Here is a 22,276-nt window from a genome sequence, read left to right as displayed (position 1 = left end):
CATTTGGCTCTCGCAGTTCTTAAAGTCCCATAATTGTAACCAATTGGTACATTTACCGTGTCATAAACAGCCAGCCAGCAGCAACTGGAAGCTGTTTGAAGATATTTACTGGACAGGTAACATAAATTTATCTTTAGAGTATATACACTGTTAATGAGAGCATTTAAAGTGAGTCAGAACATTTAATCTGTAAAAGCAGAACAATGATCTGAATGACTCATTAAATCTTGATAGAGTTGAAAGGAACTTCAAAATTGGGTCGTGATTCTTTGCGACTCTTTATATGTCACTAGACAATGGGAAATTACTGTAAAACTTAAAAAGATTTACTTCATGTTTCTCAATAAAGTAAAGCGTTTTGATTTTGTTTGTGGTTCTAATGTTTAAAGTATAAAGTGTCATGTGTTTGTGTAAATATACCTTTAGCACATTGGCTCCCAAACTTTGTCTGGGTGGCCCCCCAATAAATAACAGTTTTTATTTATTGTGTAACAGTATTATTTGAGTGTAATTGTGTTCAGTGTACCAAGTTTATTTTATTTTAAATGTGTAACAATATTCATATATACTTTTTTCAAAAAATGCCTCTCTGTGCAAAATGTGTTTAAAAACATGAACAACTTCCCGTTTAACAAGCCGTGTCAAAAACCTGTCCAAAAACCTTATATAGTAAATAATCTGAGACTTATGGGAAAGAACTTGTTTTTTAAATAGTGCACTTTTCTATTGTTTCAAAATAAAATACTGTATAAACACCACTTGCACAATTATTTCTATCCATGCACCTTAGTAGCCCTTTTTTCAAAATTCCTTGTCAATGAATTCTATAACGTAGCATTCTTAACTTGACAGTTAAGTTTAACTGGACACAGCTTTAATTTAATAAATTAATAAATAAATTAATAAAATAACTGTAGTAAAATAGTCAACATTAGCAGGAGAGACAGCTCTAAACTAAATTAGCGTATGTACAATATACACTACTTATGACTTTCTTTATGCTTTTTTTGCTCCTCCGGATTCTTTTTCTTTCATTCCTCCAGAAGGACAGTTCTTCTTTATTTTCATGGACCTGCTCTCATCAGGTTTGTTTACTGTAAGACGCGAGACAGGTAGAGGCGGGGCAGCTTGAGGGCAATCTTCCCCGGCTGACCACCATCATTGTAAATTCTCCTTCTCACTTCTCAGTTGCGATTCATGGTTGGTCAGCCCTCGGGGTCCCCCGTCTGGCTCGGGGTCCCAAGCATTGTCTGGCATGCCTGTTGACAAGCTGCGCCTCTGATTATGCTAGGAAACCTACAATGCCTAAAACATTACCCCTGCAAGGTGATGAAACTTAACACATGATAGCTAGCTATGATTTTTCAGAACTTATAGATAATTACAATTAAATCTCCTCCTGTCATTTGCATAATAAATGAAACTAAAGACCATGTTGAAACAGTGTCACATGTGCTGTGATACCTGTAAATACAGTATGTCCTTCTAACTAAACAGCCATATCTCAAATGAATGAAAGCCTTGTACTCAGATGATGAATCACAGACAACTCAGGTCTTGGTTGTTATTTTGATCTGAACTACTGTAAATACCTCTAAAGTTTTGTATGTGTGCAGAATCATTTCTCAGTCACATGAACATGACCACCTGCCAACGTACTTAAAAACAGCCCTTTTTGGCCATTCCTGCTGCAGGACCACATTTGGCTGTGGTGAGTTTTGGCACACAGACTGGAGAAAACACCAGCTATGCTCGTTTTTGTCTGATCATAAGATAAACCACAAATCTGTTAAAAATCTGTGATTACATGAACCTCTACATGGTGCCAAAGTTACTCACAGACTAGCAAACTGTGTGTGTGCTCGAGATGATGGCAATCCTTCAGTGTGATTCAGTGTAAGATTGGTTGTGGATTGAGTGATGATAATGACCTTTCCTCTGCCTGCAGTGCAGGGTGAGAGTAATTCTCTTTACTTTTATCAATTTATCTGTGTGTTTCTTTCCCCCTTCGCCTTCCTATCGCTTGATAAATGTAAATGAGGAAAGAGCCTATATGCTTCCGCAACAGGGACCTGAGGAAGACTTCCATATTCAATTTTGACATAAGACCAAGCTTAATGTTAGATTAGATTAGATTAGATTAGATAGATAGATAGATAGATAGATAGATAGATAGATAGATAGATAGATAGATAGATAGATAGATAGATAGATAGATAGATAGATAGATAGATAGATAGATAGATAGATAGATAGATAGATAGATAGAGTCCCACTTTCAGTCATATCTTACATGATGTTCATTTAATACATGTAGCAGTTACACATTCATGTTAGAAAAATACATTGATGCATTTCAGCTTGGCACTATATCTCAGGCCTTGATAGCCCTCATATAGTACTGCAAACCCAACAGATTACTGCAGCTTTTTTCTTCCTGCTGATAAAAAAGGTGATTATGGGGATAGAATGACAGTAAATGCACTGGAGAAGTTATTAATGTAGCCACAACAACAGCTGCCAGAAGCATTTTTCTGTCATTTTCACAGAGCAGGTTTTAGGTTTCAGCTGTTGGCATTGTTCCCACCTTTCACAATGCCCAGATTTCTATTGTGCAGTTGTTCATAACAAGGTCATTGCTGCAATTAAAATGTCATTCAAATAGCTGCTATTCATAAAAGGGCTGTAGCTTTCACTGAATTCAAGTCTCGTGTTTTTATATTTGATTTACTCAGACACTCACTATTTGTTCAGCTGGAATTTAGATCATTTCATGATCTGGCAGAATGTGGATCAAAAGGTTACGTAAAAAAAACCCATCCTTATCCACATGTATGTTGAATGACCTTGACTTTTTTGATAGGCACATTTGTTAAGCAATTCATTTTGACAGTTAAAGCTTTGTTGAGTTCAAATCTGACTTAAACTCTTATAATAAAATAAGGACATTGTAATGTCCCACTTTTCATATTAGTGTTGACATTATCTGAATCGCAATCTTACTGTAGACTAATTTCTTTATGACTCATATTTTCTTCCTCTTCCTCCCTGTCCTCCCATCTGTCTTGCTACCTGTTGTTCCTCCCTCTCGTAATTTCTTGCTTTCCTAAAGTGATATTTGCGTGGGTGATTATAGAGATTTGGCCCATCTGTGAAGAGCCATATGTCATCAGAATTACTTCCATTTGACTGACTGGCCATGAAATGTCAGACACGAGTACAGATGGATGGTTTAGGGTTAGAGGGTAGGAGAGACTGTCTTTCACTCTGTTGAACCCAAAAGAGCAAAATGTCTGTGTTCTATTACAGGTTTCTATGCATAAAATAGAAATCTGCACCACTATAGCTCTATAGTGCATCATCATTTATGTCATCCACACATGGTTTATGTTTATTATTATTAATAAGTGTGTTTCCTGTACAGTCTTTTTCTTCAGCAGTAAAATGGTACTGAACATTTTATTGGACAAAGGACTGCATTATGGGGATATTGTATATCAAACTGACAAACAGTAATTGAGTTGTAAATAGCACAGACTCAAAAGGAAGTATTTGCTTTGTCCAGAATGTGATATTGTCATTGGATTATTGTTATTTTTGTTTGTTTTATTGGGTCATTATATAAAACTTAACTAAACAAGTTTAGATTATGCTCATGTCGTGAATGTCTCATTTCATGTAATGCATCATTTTGCATCACTTGGTAGTACTGGGAAAATGATCAGGACTTGTTCTGTTGTTGTTTTTTGGAGTTATTTATGGAGTATATACATAAACAAAAAAACCCTCCTAACACAGTCTTAGAATTGGGTTGGAAATCAGATAGCAAGTGAATAGTCTGTAGCAGCTGTCCATGGTTCTGAACCCCTCTCCCATCTTTGATAAAACAGAACAAATCTATAAATGCGAGAATAGGAAAACATACCAAACATACCCCAAACCCCCCCCCCCCCACCACCACCACCACCACCATCCATTTCACTCGCATTTATCCCTGCATTAATGCCTCCCCCTTGTAAACCCGATTTATTTATTTAGCTTTATTTACTTATTTATTTATTTTTTGCTTCATTCCTCTACTTAAAAAAACATCATGGTGGAACACCATCATACCCATACACACGTGCATACATACAGAAGCGCACTCATACGTACACACACCTGATCGAAATCTGTGCAAAAACATTGACTTTGTTGTTCTGTACTGTTTTGTCTGACTGTTTGTCTTGTTTCTTTTCTATTGTAAATAATAATGCCCCCTCCCAAAAAAGGTATTTCCCTTCTGATCTTCTGATGAAAGGAACTCACCTGTGTTGGAAGAGGAGTCCAAATATTTGGCACATACTCTCCTTTACAGTGGTCATTCAAAAACTATGGGGTTGATGCTAGTGGAACCCAGATTTCTAAATTAAATTTGATGTTGTGTGAGGTAATAAGCTTTATTGTCATCAGGTTCAACTCTATAATAGTTGCCAGTGTTTACAGCATAGACTGTATTTTTTTTTTTTAATTGAAGTTTACTGAAGAATATTGTTGAAGCTCAATTTCCTGGGCTTTGGACAATGCCATTTTGGAAGGAGCCAACTCTGGCCAACGCTGATTAAACCGTAACCATGGGTAAGTGTGCAAATGGGCAGTTGGCTTGATGACAGGATAATGGTGTTCCAATCATTTGAATCAGGTGTGTTAGAACGGAACAACACATAAAACATGTAGGACTGTGTGCCCTGAGGGCCGGGGTTGAAAAACCCTGGTCTAAAATCCCAACTGGTTGAAGCAGATGGCCGCCCTCCCTGAATCTGGTCCTGCTAGTGATTTTACAAGCCCAATATTTGCTTTGTTTTTTTCTTGGTTTGTTTTCCCTCTCCATTGTCACCTCTTGCTTGCTCAGAATAGGGATGTAAAAATGTGAAAATTTGATATAGTCTGTAGGATTCCTTAGCTAGGCTGCTTTTGTGAATTGTTATTACATTAACTTTGAATTTGAACCCTTTTGTAATGAATTTAATTAGCTTAAAATGAATTTGATTTAATCAGAATATAATTGAACTGAATGGGATTGAACTTGTTTTCTGTGTAAAGTGCTGTAAAGTAGTGTGTCTCAAGCATCAAAGTAGAGAACAGACAGGCCAACTCAAATGACGTTTAAACTTCCAAGGTTCAGGGTTTTATGACGTTTTGAGATTACTTTATTGTATACAATAAAAGATTACTTTTATTGTATAGCTACTATACACATAGGGTGGAATTGAATTGAATTGAATTGAATTGAATTGAATTGAATTGAATTGAATTGAATTGAATTGAATTGAATTGGTAGGCAGGTTCTAGAAAATATTGTGGGTGTTTTGAAGCTTGCCATATGATGCCTGTTGTCTATATCGATGGCCAAAACGCAATACATCTGAAAAATGCACTCTTCTGAGAGAACAAAGTAAAAACTTTTTTTCTGAAACAATGATATTTTTATGGATACTGAATTAATGAGTCAATGTTTTTGGACAAGATTACTATACTATCTATTGAAAGAACAACTTAATGAGTTGCAAAGTATAGATTAGGAGACTTTCCCTACATTTTTTGATCATTTTGTAGACGATTGAATCCCCAGATAGGAGCTTTTGCATTCCGGCTATTGATATGTTTGTCTATAAACTGCACAGCAACTCATTCAACAGTAGACAAAACCTTACCCTGTCATAAACCTGGTATTCTGTCATGCATTGAGAGTGTCTTATGCCCTGTGTAATCATTTTCACAATTAATGTGAATCTAATTATCTGGACTAGTCTTTTAGTCTAGAAAAAGTCATAAAATAGGGACAAATTGCCATTATGATTTTCCACTACCCCAACATAATTATAAGAGTTCAGTTTTATCAGACCAGTCATTTATGATCCTATGCTTCCTAGGAGTCTGGCAGTTTCATATGCTTTCTTATTGCAAAGCAGCCAGCTACCCTTAAGAGGGCTCAAGTCACGTGACAAAGAACCCCAGGTGTTCATACCTCAGGCCTTTAACCAATATGCATTTTAAAAATGAGTCTTTGTCAGTGCTGTAAATGTCTTCACTTCTTAGGGAAAGTGTCTTATTGAAACTAGCAGTGGGTGGATTTTTAGTCTTCCAGAAAGTTGGAGGCACTTGAGGATAATGTTTTTCAGGTAGCTCCACATTTAAGTGAAGTCTTCTGCAGTTAATTTGCATTTTTCTTCTATGTATGTTTTTTTGCAACCCAGATAACTGCATAAACATGCAGTGGTCATGCCTCAATAGCTGAGTCATTTTAAAATACATCTTTCCGAAAAACAAATGTATGATTTGTCAGAATCAGTTAAAACTCTTCTTTAATTATTATTTTGTTTTATTCTTCATTGTAAATGTGCATTCTCAAAAGAAAACTAAATATGTCACACATAGACTGGACACATAAAACAACTTACCATTACTGAAAGCACCGCCTGCTCCAGCTTGTGACTTCAATCCTCCAGGGTATTGAGCCGAGGGACTGCCGTACAAACAAAATCAGTTTAGCTGTATCTGAAGGGACCTGAGGGAAATTGTGGACAAATCACATGGGATTTGGCCTGTAAAAGGAAAGCCAACCTTTGACATGAAATGTATTTTTTCTTTACTTCTCCCTGTTTTCCCCTCAGTTTCTGTCTCTATTATAATAGATTTCTTTCATCTAAATATCCATATGAAACTATGGCCTTACATGACAACAGTAACTGCAGATTATGATCCACACAGAGAAATAAGATCAGTAGTAAGTACATGCAAGTGTGTTATACTGTCTTTAATGAAAAGCATATAGTTTCCTAAACTGGAAGCATGCTTATTAATTTTCACATTAAGCTACAGTGCTATTCTCTTGGTAAAGTCTGACCTTTCTCTTAAAAAATCTCTTCTTACATGCAAATGTTCTTCCCCTCAAAACTATATCTCTGCTTTGACATTCACTGTTACTTGTACAAACATCATACTCTCTATATTGAGCCCATTTTCTGTAGTAAGGGTTCTTCTTTGCCATCATAAAAATCCTGCTGTTTGGTTTTTGCGATTTTGTATTATACTGTTTTTTGACTTTCATTCACAGATTGTTGTAAAACAATTGTAGCAAACAGGCTAACATGGAGTTCATGAAGCGTTATGACATTGCAGAACTTCCAAATCTTTTGATAGTTGGCCTGTGAAATCCCACGGATCTGCTCCCTTTTAGCGGTGAAAATCACTTAATTAAGCCACCAATTAAAACATGGGAAGTAGGGTGACTTCCAATTAAATAATATGAGTTTTTAGTGTGCAATCATACCTATTTTAAGAACCTGTTTTGGTGAGAGCGAAGGGCTATTGTCCTGTTACAGGTGCCAAATATGGCTAAAGTTTAGTTAAGTTGTTTGTTTAACTTGTATCCTATGTGATTTCTTGATTGTGTTATTCTCTCAGATGTAAGTTGCTTTGGATAAAAGCGTCTGCTAAATGACAGTAGTAGTAGTAGTAGTAGTAGTAGTAGTAGTAGTAGTAGTAGTAGTAGTAGTAGTAGTAGTAGTAGTAAAAAAAAACTATTGATTATGTCTTGCCAAAAATTAGTATTGGACAGTACCAAAATAAATGTTAAAGTGTGCTTTCTTGCCACATCTATTGCCCAAGGTAGATTTTAGATTGATTTTGGAGAAGTGCAGCCTATATAACATTAAATGTAATTAACTTATATCTGGAATTAATAATCGAATATCTGACCTGGCCCGGTCATATTCAGAAAACAACTTGGCCCTGAACACCAAAAAGGATTAAATATGTAATTTAGGAATACAAGATTTCCAGAGTGACATTATATGCCCTAGTGTTCATATGATTAGAGGAAGTTGAGTACATGGACAACAGCAGGTTCCTGGGCATCCACATTACAGCTAACTTCACCTCAGCACTGAACTCCTCCCACCTTGTGAAAAAGTCTGAGCAAAGGCTTTTCTTCTTCATGAAGCTTCATGACGCTCTCACAGTCACCATAAAATGATTTATTTCTTTCAGTGTGACTGTATGTTCAGCTATGTATCAGCTGCACAGCACAAGAAAATAAGGACTTTCCTCAGGCGGTAAAAGAAGCCTGATAATTGTGGGAAGTCCTACCAGACATGAACATCTTATATGTCAGCCACCTCCAAAAGAGTTGCAGCTCCATTTCTATAGAACACAGCCGGTCACAGACCGGTCTCCTGCCATGCGGGCAGAAGTACTGGTCAGTAAAAAGTCAGACTAGTAGAAAGGGAAACAGTTCCTCTCCCAGAGTTGTGACCTCCATCACCCCCACTTTAACTAAGCCCCTAAAACCTGAGACACATTTACACTTTGCACTCTCTGCTTGACAGCTTTTACTGCCAAGTGCTTAAATGTTTTGACTGTTTTGTGTCTGTCTTGTGTCCTGTATCTCTTTTTTTCTATGAGTAGTATAAAGCGTTTAATTTTTTAATGAGAATGAAATATCTTATGTCTCTCAAATATAATAATATAGTTTTTTTTTTCCCATACAATAATGTGTTATATCTTTATTACGTTCAGATCACTTAATCTAAATGAGTCATAAAAGAAAAAAAACTATCTCTGGAATCATATTTTATAAATATTACACGCATTAATTAAATGAATAATGTATTGTCAGTTGTTAATTATTGCCACTGATATCTCTATGTATGGCTGGGTATGTCAGTGGTTCTGTAAAGGGATGGACTCTTTCTTCCTGTCATAGCCACAGAACTCCATAGAGGCTTCTGTTACCATTCATCACACATAACTTCACAAGTGCACTTTGTTCCACTGAGCAAACCCTATCCTTCACTTCTGGACTCTATTAGTGTAATCTGCAAGGATATAGCACTCTAAGATGGGATGTGACATTTTTGACTTCAAATTGACCTTCCCACCTGACCTGACTGTTTGCATGTGGGCACGCTGTAACAGGGAGGGAAAAAAAAAAAGTCTTGCGTGTCTGAGCATGCACATCTGTGTGTGTGGGAAGGGAGAAGGGAGAGCAGAGGCAGATGGAGAGATTTAAGGAAAAAAACGACCTCCGCGTGCTCTACATCTGCTGAGAAAATCTCTCTCCCTCTGGCGTGCTCCTCTGACTCTTTATCCATCTTCTTCCTCTTTGAGAGACATTTGCTAATATGTTGTCTCGTGCCGAAATTGTCCCTGCATTCAGAGAGGAAGAAATTACACCCAACTTGGCTTATCACACCCGTGCGTATGCGTAGACAAGGCCACCTACATATATCTTATCTTTTCTTTTCTTTTATGTGTGTAAGCCCAGCTTTATGTCACTGCCACTTATAATGACTCAGAGATGGTATCATCAGTGACAGGCCAGCTTGACTAAATGGAAACAGCAAATTGACTGTAGTATTAGCAGAAAAGGGCCTCTGTTGGGCACTCTGATAGGATCCCATTAAAGAAAGCTTGCAGATGAATATGATTAGCTTTTCATTCCTCCTAATGGAAACATCTTCTGAAGAGGGGAGGAGATAAAATGTTTTGTAGTGATAGGGCCTTTCTGCCATGATGGGATTGTTATTGCCTAATTTGGATAGAAAGGCCATTAAAGTTCTTGGAAGGGACGATGAATGTTCTCTGTAAGCATGCTTTCATTTATGTCCGTAGACGAGCGGTTCACCCTGTGTGGGCAGCGCTTTACTTTGTTGATGTGAAAACAACCCTCTACTTAAATGTCTTCGTATTTGGCTTTGGTTGTTTTTGCTGAAATCTGTGACTAATGAGCATGAAGATTCATCTCCTTTCTTATCTGCTCCTCAAAAATAAACTGAATGGGATTTTTTTCCCATTGTCTTGTATTTTAGTGTTGAGTGTTAATGAAGTGCTTCATTAGATTATAAAACAGTTATGACAATGGCAATGCCGTCTGCCAACCTGAAAGTTGATGGTTTGATTCTCTGGATCATAATCCTTATGTCAAAGTGTCCTTTCATAACACTAAAGTTGATGTGTGCTTGTGTCTATAATAGAAAAAAAACAGACTTGATAGAAAATAAATCTCTGTAGAATAAGACAAGGCTGTATGAAAGTGTGTGAATGGGTGAAAGCACTTTGAGTGATCATCAGTACTTAAAAAAACATTCTGAATACAGTTATGTTCCATTTAACTTCTTTAGTACATTATTGTCAATTTTAGGAGAGGCTTTTGGGTGCTGCTTGCCAAAACCACAATAGGTTGTGATGGTATAAATGCAAAATGGACTGTTACAGTATGTGGACACAGTCTCTTTAACAGGCTGATGCAAAGATTACACGGTGTATGTATATTTAAAACACTGTTAGCTTGAACTGCTGCAAAAAGTAAACGATCCATAGGCACTTCACAAAAATCAACATCCCTTTGATAGAGGTAATAAAAGTTTGTTTGAAAAAAAAGAAGAAATATTTTGGGTTCATTCCATCCACATCAAGATAAAACTCTAAATAAATGTTAAAATAATTAACAAAAGATATTTTTTCCCACATTTTCCAGACCATCCCAACTCATAATTTCATAATTCATTATAACTTGTCATTTTCAGGTTTTCTTGCCAGAGTTGTAATGTGTGTGATGGAAGACTTGCCACTCTATGCACATAGTGTTGTGTCTGTGAGCATCCACTTTCAAGTCCAGCACAAGTAACTTGCTGATTGATGAGGTCTGCTCTCAGCCAAGTCTGCAGGAGCCTGTCATGTACCCAATGCATCAGGGAACCAGTGCCAAATGCTTGAGAATTTGTTAGCAAATTACAATCAGAATACTGACAAGAGGGTAGACAAATCCGGAGCTTGTTGTTGAACGTTTTGTAACAGGGTCTGCTTTTTAGATATTTATTTAAGAAATAATAAGCCAAGAATCGAAATACCTCATAACAGAAGTACCCCAGGGTTAAAATTAGGTTACTCTACAACTGCCAAAAAGTGGAACTGTATTGTGACAATACTTTTTCTGTGATGTATGTGCATTTGGATGGCAGAAGTGGTTGGCATTTGGATGGCATTTATTATGCAAAAACCATTGCTATCTTCCATCCATCCATCCATTATCTATACCCGCTATATGCTTTGCAGAGTCACAGGGGTCTGCTGAAGCCTTTCCCAGCTAATTTTCAGGCGAGAGGCAGGGGTCCACCCTCGACAGGTCACCGGTCCATCGCAGGGCCACATATGGAGACAAACAACCAGTCATAATCACACTCACACCTACAGAAAATGTATAATCATCAGTTAATCTAGTATGCATGTTCTTGGACTGGGGGAGGAAGCCGGAGTACCTGGAGGGAACCCACGCAAGCACGGGGAGAACATGCAAACTCCACACAGAAAGACCCCGCCAGGGCCTGGGAGTCGAACCGGGAACCTTCTTGCTGTGACAGTGCTAACCCATTGCTTTCCTAAATATTAATATTTAAGCCTGTGTTTTGTAAGTAATATACAGAACATGGGTTTGAGAGTTCAATTAATGCTTGAGAGCAGCTCACTGTAACTTCTCCATAATCCCACATGTCTGTGATGTATTACCTCTGCGGCTCACCGGGAGCACCACATCTCTCAGTTTTCACTGTTTCTTACACGGTTTGGCTTTCTGCGGGGGTTAATGTGACGAGACAGAGAAATGGCATACTCCTGTGAACCAGACTCCGGTCTTTCTGGCTCTGCCCCTGTGACTTTTACATTCAGTTTGTGAAACCCAAGTGTTTCTCTGAATCATTATCGCATTCATCTGCATATGCATGGAAAGCTGCAATATGAAGACATCAATATACTTCTCAGCATCTGCTATATTCAATTGAATAATCTGAAGCTTATTTTAATGATCAAATGAATAAATGATGGTTTTACAGGAAAAGACATTTCCAACTCTGAGGAATCCATTTTTTTAAAGTTGGATAACAGGTTTTTATAGATAACCAGTCCTTATATATTTACTTATATATGTATATGTATGTATGTATGTATATATATATATATATATATGTATATGTATGTATGTATATATATATATATATATATATATATATATATATATATATATATATATATATATATATATATATATATATATATATATATATATATATATATATATATATATATATATATATATATATATATATATATATATATATATATATATAAAACTCTCATTGTTTAAAGACTGTTTCCAGTTTTGTTGTAAGATAGTTTGGGTCAGGTCTAATAAATTCACTTGAATTTCGTGTTTAGGTAACAAATTGCTTGCTCTTTTTTCCCATAAATAAAAAATGAACCCCATTAGAATTAAACATTGCTTTTGCAACTTCAGTAAAACACTTTTAGCTTGTTTTTATTTTCTGTTTTCTGTTTCTTCTCACAAGTATTTATACCCACACTGTTGTTTATTCCTGGGGTGGATGAAGGAATGTAATACAGTTATTGTAATTGTGTTGTCTGTCTTTGAGCTCAAGAAAAAAAAATGCTTTTGACTTGCAAATATTTCAAACATGATTGGGATAAATGACTTTTGGGAAATGTCCTTGGCATTCAGTGTCCTCTTCGTTTTTGTCTCTAAAGGTTAATAGTATCTGCTCTCAGTGAGTGAGTCAGTGGACATTACTGTGCCATTCTGTGACAAGAGTGAGCAGGTCAGATTTTATCCTGGTGGATATCTGCAGCATAGGAAAGCCTAAGAAGAAGATGAAAACCGTATATAAAAGAAGAAGGAATGTACAGGAAATGTGCATGTTTGATATAGCAGAGTTAGGTGTGTGCATTTACATGTTTTACTAAATGTATTCATTCTTCCCTCTCGTAGGTATGGAGACATGGTTCCTAAGACGATTGCAGGGAAGATCTTTGGTTCAATCTGCTCTCTGAGTGGGGTGCTGGTAATTGCCCTCCCTGTCCCTGTCATCGTGTCCAACTTTAGCCGTATCTATCACCAGAACCAGAGAGCAGACAAGCGGCGGGCGCAGAAAGTACAGGTGAACACAGTTTTATTTTCCTTCAGACGGGCCTCAGAGGGTTGGACCTACAGACTTCCAGCCCAGAAGGAAGTGCCACCATCCCTCTCCTCCAGAGGAGGGGACTCCACAGGGTTCAGGTCATCCTTGAGATGGATGTGTATGTTGTCCAGTTTTATATACAGTTAAACATATTGAGAAATACCGTAATTAACAATGAAAGTTGAAAGTTTATCTCCCCCCCTCCAAAAAAAAACAAACGTTTTTTATGTTTTGAGTTTCTTCAAATGCTGAGTTTTAAATTTACCATTAAGTCCTAATGTTTGACAGGCTAGGTTAAATCATTTTTGGAGTGTAATATATGTCAATGTATAAATTTCTTCCAATAAAAGGCAATGTCAAGCGTTTACAGGTCAGTGACCCATTAAAAGGAATAACATAAATAGAAGATACTTCTGTTTAAAAGTAAAGACCCAAACTTTTTGTGAGAAACTTGTGGGGATTCTCACCTTTGAGTCCACCGAAAGGACAGCTTCTCCACCTTATCAGTGAGGCTACTTGAAGCTGCTGGAGCTGGAGCAAAGGGATCACTTACTCAGTCCCAGATCCTCAAATGCCACTGTTGAAATCAGAGTATAAACTGAAGTGTGAACTGTTCAGTAGGCTCTGCTTCCACACACAGGTCGATCACCAAGAAATCAATAAACTGAGGAAGCTTGCCTGTAACTTCCATTTCCATTTTTCCTCTCTATCACAAAGTTTTCTTTTTTATTTGTAGACATGCTGGTAGTACCTGACTTCCAAGACTGATCTGAAAGTGCCTCAGAATGTTGAATATGTTTGACAGACACTCCTGTTTCAGCAACCTCAGAGGTCTTGCTGAAAAACTTCAACAGCCTTTGCAAAAGTTTGTCTCCAGACAGTGACTGTTTCCAAAATGTTCAATTTCATCCATCTTCTTCCACTTATCCGGAACCGGGTCATGGGGGCAGCAGACTAAAGCCGGGCATACACTGTGCGATTGTCGGCTTGTTTTGAACCGATTTTCCACTTGTGCGACTATTTTTTGGATCGGGCCAGATTTCGACCCAATCGTTGGTCGTACTTCGTGCAGTATACGTGGGGTAACGACGAGTAACGATGAGTAACACCTCACGATGAGCTCCCGATCACAAATCGTGTGCTCGCAAGAAAATCAAACGTGTTTGAAATCCTGGTCGCTCCTCGTGAAGGTATCGCACAGTTGAAATAATGGTACAACCCGATTTGCCTCATCCTTTCGCAGAGAGCATGCGCAATCTCTGATGTCACGTCAAAAACTATTATTTGTAGTTTAAAGTGTTGCAAGTTCACATTACAAATCATGTTTTAATAGCAAAAAAAAACGCATTTCCCACGTCCGCCCAGCCAATTCCTTGTCCAATCACGACGTTCTTTTTTCATTTATCGCTACACAGAATGGCACAAATTGCTAATGGCTGATTTATGGTTCCGCGTTACACCAACGCAGAGCCTACGGCATAGGGTACGGCGGCGACCCGCACCCTATGGCCCGGGTCGCCGCCGTACCCTACGCCGTCGATTTAACAAGGAACCATAATTCAGGCTTAAGGTAGCGCATTTGTTTTTGCTGAGCATCTTTGGTGTCTCCCACTTCGGGATTCCTCCTCTTCCACTTTTTTTTGACGTTGCAGTTCCAGTACACAGAAGTCCGACGTGAGTATTATGAACATATAGTGTGAGCAGACGGGTCGCATCAGAGCATCGGGACCTACAGTGTGAGACCATTAGGGCTGCAAACTTTTGAACTCAGCAATCTAGTCGTGCAGTTTGAGATGGGGCTGAATCAAACGATTTAAAATATTTCACAGTGTATGCCCAGCTTAAGCAGAGATGCCAAGACTTCCCTTACCCCCCACACTTCCTCCAGCTCTTCTGGGGAGGGTCCGAGTTGTTCCCAGGCCAGTCGAGTTTCCAGTTGGAGCACTATCAAGTACCCTTTCCAGGGACTCCAAAAAGGCCAGGTACTCTGTACTGCTGTTTGGTCCGTAGGCACAAAAAACAGTGAGAGACTTTTCCCTGACCCAAAGGCGCAAGTAAGCGAGTTGACGTTCACCGGGTGAACATCAACTCATGGTGGCTGAGCTGGGGGGCTATAAACAAACCCACACCAGCTCAGCCTCTCACCCTGGGCAACTCCAGAGTTTTGGAGGGTCCAGCCCCTTTCAAGGAGCTGGGTTCCAGAGCCAAAGCTATGTGTGGAGGTGAGCCTGACTATCTCTAGCCGGTACCTGTCAACCTCCCGCACAAGCTCTGGCTCCTTCCCCACCAGCGAGATGACATTCCATGTCCCTATTGCTAGGGTCTTCGTCCAGGAATTGGGTTGTCGAGGCACCCTTCCACGACCCTTCCACGACTGCTACCCTGACTACATTACACCAACCTCTCATGCTCCTTCCTGCGGGTGGTGAACCTACTGGGAGGCGAACCCACGATGCTGTTTCGGGCTGAGCCCGGCTGGGTCCCATGGGCAAAGACCCGATCACCAGGTGCTCGTCTTTGAGCCCCAGGCCTGGCTCCAGGGAGGAGCCCAGGTGATGTCAATCTGCGCAAGCTAACAGTCTTTGGTTTTCTTTTGTTCATGTTTGGCTTGTGAATTCAGTTTAATTGAATTTTATTTATACAGCGTCTATTACAATACAGGCTGTCCCCAGGCACTTTCCAGAAACACAGAGCATGACCCCCAAGCAATTATTACATAAACAATGGCAGGTAAAAACTCCCCTAGTGGGAGAAAAACATTAACCCAAACAGTGTCGAGGAAAAACCTTGAGCAGGACCTGGCTCATAAGGGGGGATCCTCCTGCCGAAAGAGAGGACGAAGAACAGAGAGAAGAGATACACAGATAAATTATCAGTGGTACATAAAGCAAGATATATTAGTAATCATTATTTACTTGCAGGCCGCTCGGTGGCACAGTGGGTTAAGCAAGCGCCTCATATACTGAGGCTACAGTCCGCCTGCAGCGGTCGCAGGTTTGAATCCCAGCCTGCGCACCTTTGCTGCATGTCATCCCCATTCTCTCTCTTTACCCCCTTCCTGTCTGTAACTTGAATAAAGGGCCACTAGAGCCATAAAAAAATGTAAAACAAATTCATTATCTACTTGCTGGAGAACTAAGAGTTTTATGTACATATGACTGATACATGCTTAGTTGCTGTACTACAGGGATGAATATATAAACAGATGTAGACAGCAGACACTGAGGTGGATAGAGGGTCAGACCGCATGTCAGGATGTCAGTAGACATCCTACAGAGACATCTAGACAGATGGAGGTAAACACTGGGAAGGTCAGATGGTGGGACTGCAGGGGAGCATGCAGCTCTGGAAGCTCTGGCCTGTAAACATGTACAGAAGAGAAAAAGGAGGGGGCAAACCTGCACAACATAGAAAAATAGAAAAATAGAGTGCAATTATGCTTAAGAGATACTTCCAATCAATCACTCCGAATTGAGCTGGAATAAAAGGAAGAGAAGAAGAGAGAAAAAGGGCAGGGGGGGCACCGCTCAGTGGATCATGTTGTTGTCCCCTTGCAGTGTAGGTCTATAGCAGCATATCTACGATGAGGAGCTGCTCTATTCTTGTCCTGTAGCTGCAGCTATGACTACTAAACACATAGTAGAGTTTACACCAACTATAAGCGTTACTAAACAGAAATATTCATGAACTTTATCAAAAATCACTGTATTTCAAAATGGGCAGTCTTGGGATCCTTAAGTTTGGATGTAACTTCTGCTTGGTGCACTCATCAACCTCTGGATGTACTCACATGCCGTGTATGTTGTATCACCAGATGGTACTATTCCTTTATTGGCTTCTTGACTTTTTGAACACCTAATAAAAGTGACTGTGAACACTGTATGTTCACAATAGGGTATAATTAGGGCCCGAGCACTGACAGAGTGCGAAGGCCCTATTGTATCTGTAGGAATTCTTTTTTTTTTTCTCGTTTTTCTTCCGATGAAATGAGGGCCTTTTTGCCCCCCTAAACATGCCCCAAAAGTCACCAAATTTTGCACGCAACCCAGGCCTGGCGAAAAAATTTATATTTAATGGTTTGCATTAATGGGCGTGGCCTAATGGCTCAACAGCGCCCCCTAGAAAACGTCGTGCCTCAAGCCCCACAATACGGTTTGACGTACATGCATGAAAATCGGTACACACCTGTATCATGTCGCCACTTAAAGAAAAGTCTCTTGGCGCCATGGCCGAAACCGAACAGGAAGTGGGCCATTTTGAATTAATCGTGTAATTTTGACGCAATTTATGCCATTTCTTCGGCCATTAATGCGGCCCGAACCGTAACGTGCACCCAGGTGTGTTATATATAAAAATGTGCGTCTCGATCCTGCAACGATGGGCATTACTTTTCTCAGTCAAAAGTGTTACCGTGGCGACGATAGACGCCAAAAAGCGTGGTGGCTGGTGTCATCGAACTCGGTTTTGAGTCCTTAAACATAATTGATGCAAATTAGCCCCGCCCCTTCGTCTGATTGGTCGATATTTGATAGTCCCTATTTTCTGCTATAACTTTTGAATGGTTTGACATAAAGACTCGTGGGCGGTGTCATCGGACTCGGTTTTGAGTACTTGACCTTCATTGGCCTGAATTAGCCCCGCCCCTTCTTCTGATTGGTCGATATGTTATAGTTCATATTTTCTGCTATAACTTTTGAATGGTTTGACATAAAGACTCGTGGGTGGTGTCATCGGACATGGTTTTGAGTCCTTGACCATAATTGGTGCAAATTAGCCCCGCCCCTTCTTCTGATTGGTCAATATTTGATAGTTCCTATTTTCTGCCATAACTTTTGAATGGTTTCACATTAAGAGTCATGGGTGGTGTCATCGGACTTCGTTTTGAGTCCTTGACCTTTATTGGTGGAAATTGCACGAGCGAGGGCCTGGTCATCGCTGCTTGTAGCTTTAATTTCTCTTTGTGATCAAACTTCTCCAGACACCGATAGTTAATATACTGTATATAAAATACAGGGATAAAAATAGGGATTTAATCATGTAAATACAATGTTATTGCATGTACTATTTTATATATGAATATTAAACTTTAGATTAGGTTCATGTTTACAGGTTTACAATTTTATTTAAAATTGCACTCATTTAGCCTTTGTCTACCAAATACTAATTAACAAATGAAAATGAAGTTAATTCTTCATGCTGTACACTACAGTAACAACTCTTGGGTTGCAATGTTCAAAAATTCCCATGGCAAAAGACAAAAAAAAGTTTTCCAGTTTAATCTTGGACCATTCCCATGGCAGATACAGTATGTAATTCCTCCAGCAAGTTCTGTGCCAAAGCCTCCTCCCAGCTGGTCCTTCCTGGAAAATCTCCAAAAGTGAGCACTTGGGAAGCATCTTAATGAGATGCCCAAACCACCTCGGTGACCCATTTCAACATGAAGGAGCAGCAGCTTTGCTCCATGCCCTTCCCTGTCTCAATGTCTCAGCTCAAACATTCTCCAGAAGATGTTAATTTCAGCCGCTTGTAGCCAAGTTTCCATTCTTTTAGAAAATACACTTCCCTCTGAGGAATGTAAGTATAAGAAGAATAGTTTACTGGAAAATTGAATGCTTTGCCTTGGACCTCATGCCTTATGGCAAAACCATGGAGAGGGTGAACCTTGCAATTATTTATAAATGGATTATCTACATTTATAATTCCATTAACACCAAATGGATGGGATAAATATAAGCCAAAGGGATTTTCCACCACCTGGCAATCCATAACAAATGCGTTTAGAAAGGGATTTATTAACGTAAATGAAGCCAGTAGCAACACCTTATAAAACCGGTATGATCAAAAAGTCACAACAGATTTGAACATTTGAATGAAAAACCTGACAGTTGGTTGCGCGTCCACTCTCTGTCAAATTTGATCAAACCACAAAGGCAAAGATCTCAGGAGACAGCTATGATGTTTTGTATATTTGGGTCATGAATGTTAAATTTGCAGAAAAAAAGTACGATTTGCAATCTATCAGAAGATCTGAAACTACAATAACAAGCTCTATCTCTGCCCTAAAGATAGAGATGGCCATGGTTTGACTAATTTTCTGTTTGTCCAGGAAAAACATATTGTTATTGAATATTTCTCCCAAACTAAAGTTCCCTTTTAAATCCAGGAGCTACAGGTAAATGCTTTCATTACTCCAATCTTATTCAAACCCCCTATCCAAATTCCTGAACTCTACTGCGAACGAGATGAAGGTCAGTAACCTTTCCTCATAGTTTTATTTTTCTTTAAAACATGGACGCGCAGATTTCATTGATACTGATGAAAATGTTGTTAAAATGGTGTAAAGGTTGAAACATCCTGTCTTCCTTCTGATGTACGGTGCAACATTTCACCTTTAAAAAAACAAAAACATTTTAAGATGTGTATGGGAGCCAAACCGGTTAACGTCAGACAAAAACTGCGCTGGAAATCGCTGGCAAGCCTGACATGTTTTGCTCTCCTGAGGTATTGTGTTTGCTCAGAGATGGTAGAGATGAACACACTGACACATATTTTCAGAGTCCATTCCTCTTATTCCATTACGGCCATTCACACCTTTCCCACCAAGGCTTTTTTCACCCCCTTGGCTTATTTTGTACATTTCTCCCCTTATCTCTGCCCATCTACCTCCATCCATGACCGCCACTCCCTCTTTCTATCTCACCCTCCCTGTTTTAATGCCATCCACCTCGGAACATGTTCTCTGGTTGCATTTTAAATCCGTTTAAAGTCCCACATCTGTGGCCTGACCGCTGCCCAGTCTTAACTAACTGTAACCTTGTCTGCCGAGCAAATCTCTTTTGTAACACGGCCAAGTCTGCAGGGAGGGGAGGAGACAATGAATGATCCAAAAGAGGATTGGAAAGTTTGGGAAATTATCTTAATGGAGAGCAAGTTGAAATAGGATGATGGAGATAAAAGGGAGGAGAGGAGTGGTGTCAAAGAAGGCCAGAGGGAAGGAGTGTGCTGAGGAGGCAGGGGGGGCGTGGAGAAGGGGCAGAGTTGGAGGCAGTGTGTGTCCTAATGCTGTGTTCTTTCCTGAAATAGCTATCACCCAGATGAGGTGCTGGCTTGAAGGAAGGTGCATGTCTGTCTGCTTGTTTGTGTCTGTGCATCCACTGAGTGAGAAATCTTGTCTGCATCTGCACACATGCATTTCTATGTGTGGGTGTGTGTGTGTGTGTGTGTGTGTGTGTGTGTGTGTGTGTGTGTGTGTGTGTGTGTGCATATGTGTGTGTGCAACCGCCGTGCTTCCTGTGTGTTTATTCTTGACCTTGATCAGTCTCACCTTCATGTGTGTTCTCCGAGCCGCAGTTTGGTGCAGTGTCCCAAACACTCCACAGTACCAGACGCCCACCTTTAAAAGTGCCCACCAACGGACCACTGAAGCATGACAGTGCTGTTCTCATTAACTAGTATTAAATGACTCTCTTCACGCACTTGAATGTCTCTTCTGCTCACCCGGGGTGAGGTCAGCAATTTGCTCAAGCACCAGTGTATCCAATGGATTGCTTTTATCCCTTCCATAAGACCATGACTAAAATGCCTTATCATTGCCTTCATCATAACATTCCACCTGGATCGTTTGATTTTAAAGCAAGTTATTATGATGGCAAATGAAGGTCTAAGTACCTTGGATGATAATGGATTTGCCTATGTGATATTTTAGAGCATTTAGGAGATCCAATATGTGTCATCTCCATCTTTAATTAGGCAGCAGGATTAAGTGTTGCTTGGTATTTATGCTTCTTTTATTGAGACCAGTGGAGTGTGTCCTGAATTTCATATTGTGGTTTAATGGAAAAGGCATTAGAAATGTTTCTTTTGATACTCCTTAATGCTCATTAACTAAAACTTACTTTTAGCCTTTGTGTAGCTTTTATAAAGCAAAGTCATTATGTCATATTGACAAGAAGTTGGTCAGTCCACTGCTAAAAAAGTCCAGTGTAAACCGCCCAGCTTTTTGTTGATTGACAAAACATACATCAAAAAAAAGAAAGAAAGAAATTGTGACTGAGCTGCACTTGGTGTTTCCCAATAATCAAGAAATGATTTGCTTGATAAAGCAGTAAACGTTGATAATACATTTGCTAAATAATATGTCCAAAATGTTTACAAGCGCTGTCATGGACTCAAATCAGAATATATTTTTATAGATGCTAAATTCAAAGAAACTGAGATGGAGTGCACTGGCCTTTTGGCATCAACTCACCTTTTGACATTTTACATCACTTTGAGTCTTCTTTTTTGTAATGTTGGATTGCAGACCAGACTCTAGCTCACGATAAAGACAGTACCGTATTTTATGGACCATAAGGGTCTATTTTCATACATAAGGTGCACCAGGTTATTAGGCGCATGATAAAACATATATATAGCGAATCAAAACAGTTGAGTAAGTATTGTGAAAGAGTTCAACTCTTTCACAATAACTCAGAATATTGTTCAGTTGTAACTAATACAGAAAAATACACTCACATTTTAAATCATTCTTTCACAGATCCACAAATAAAAATTGGAGGAAGTAAGCGTAGTTCTACATCCTGTTCTCTGATTGGTTCATCGTTGCCAGCTATAGAAGACACCTGAAGTTAGTGTGAGGTTGGAACAACATTGTATTCCAACATTTGATTCTAATTGGATTATGATATAGATTTGAAAAAACCTAACGTTGGCTTGACGTCTAATCATAGTAAGGTAACATTGACTAGATATTGGATGATGGTTGCTTGCCAGCACTACATAAATAGTTATCTATAGTTTGATGGTGCAACCCGTATCCAACCAAGGACCGACTTTAATACAACGTCCCAGTGTCAGCTGAATGGTCTGACAATCAATCAAGTGGAGCAGTTTTGTCACTTAGAACAGTCATTTTGACAGATTTTTGAATGCAGTGTACCAGATAAAATTGGTTAGAGGTCAGTAAGCACAACAAAATTCATACATAAGGCGTGTACCTGATTATAGGGCGTGCTGCCGATTTTTGAGAAAAATTAAGGAGTTTAAGTGTGCCTTATAGTGTGGCCTGAGTGTGTGATAGAGCCATTATCATTGCATGGTCAGCTCTTAAACTGCTAATGACAGCTGTGATAGTTAATGCCCCTCTGGAATCATGAATTACTCAGGCATGACATATTCTTCATCACCCCATTACTAACCCTGCAGAACATGTAGTGTCTTTTAATGCTCAATAACCTAAATGACATATGACCTCCTCTGTCATTTAA

The 22,276-nt window shown here is 39.2% G+C and overlaps 1 protein-coding gene across 2 annotated transcripts in view; it reads left to right on the top strand.

Moving 5' to 3' along the window:
* Positions 1-22,276, top strand: part of kcnd3 (potassium voltage-gated channel, Shal-related subfamily, member 3) — a 126,440-nt gene that overhangs the window by 87,867 nt on the left and 16,297 nt on the right. For both annotated transcript variants that reach the window (XM_061736026.1, XM_061736025.1), the window contains exon 3: positions 12,821-12,989. In XM_061736026.1, the coding sequence (XP_061592010.1) occupies positions 12,821-12,989 (169 nt within the window). The remainder of the gene's footprint in view (positions 1-12,820; positions 12,990-22,276) is intronic.

Source organism: Cololabis saira, chromosome 12 (genome assembly GCF_033807715.1).
Source record: "Cololabis saira isolate AMF1-May2022 chromosome 12, fColSai1.1, whole genome shotgun sequence".
Lineage (NCBI taxonomy): Eukaryota > Metazoa > Chordata > Actinopteri > Beloniformes > Belonidae > Cololabis > Cololabis saira.
Note: the sequence above shows the minus strand (reverse complement) of the source record. Positions and strands in the feature narration are given on the sequence as shown.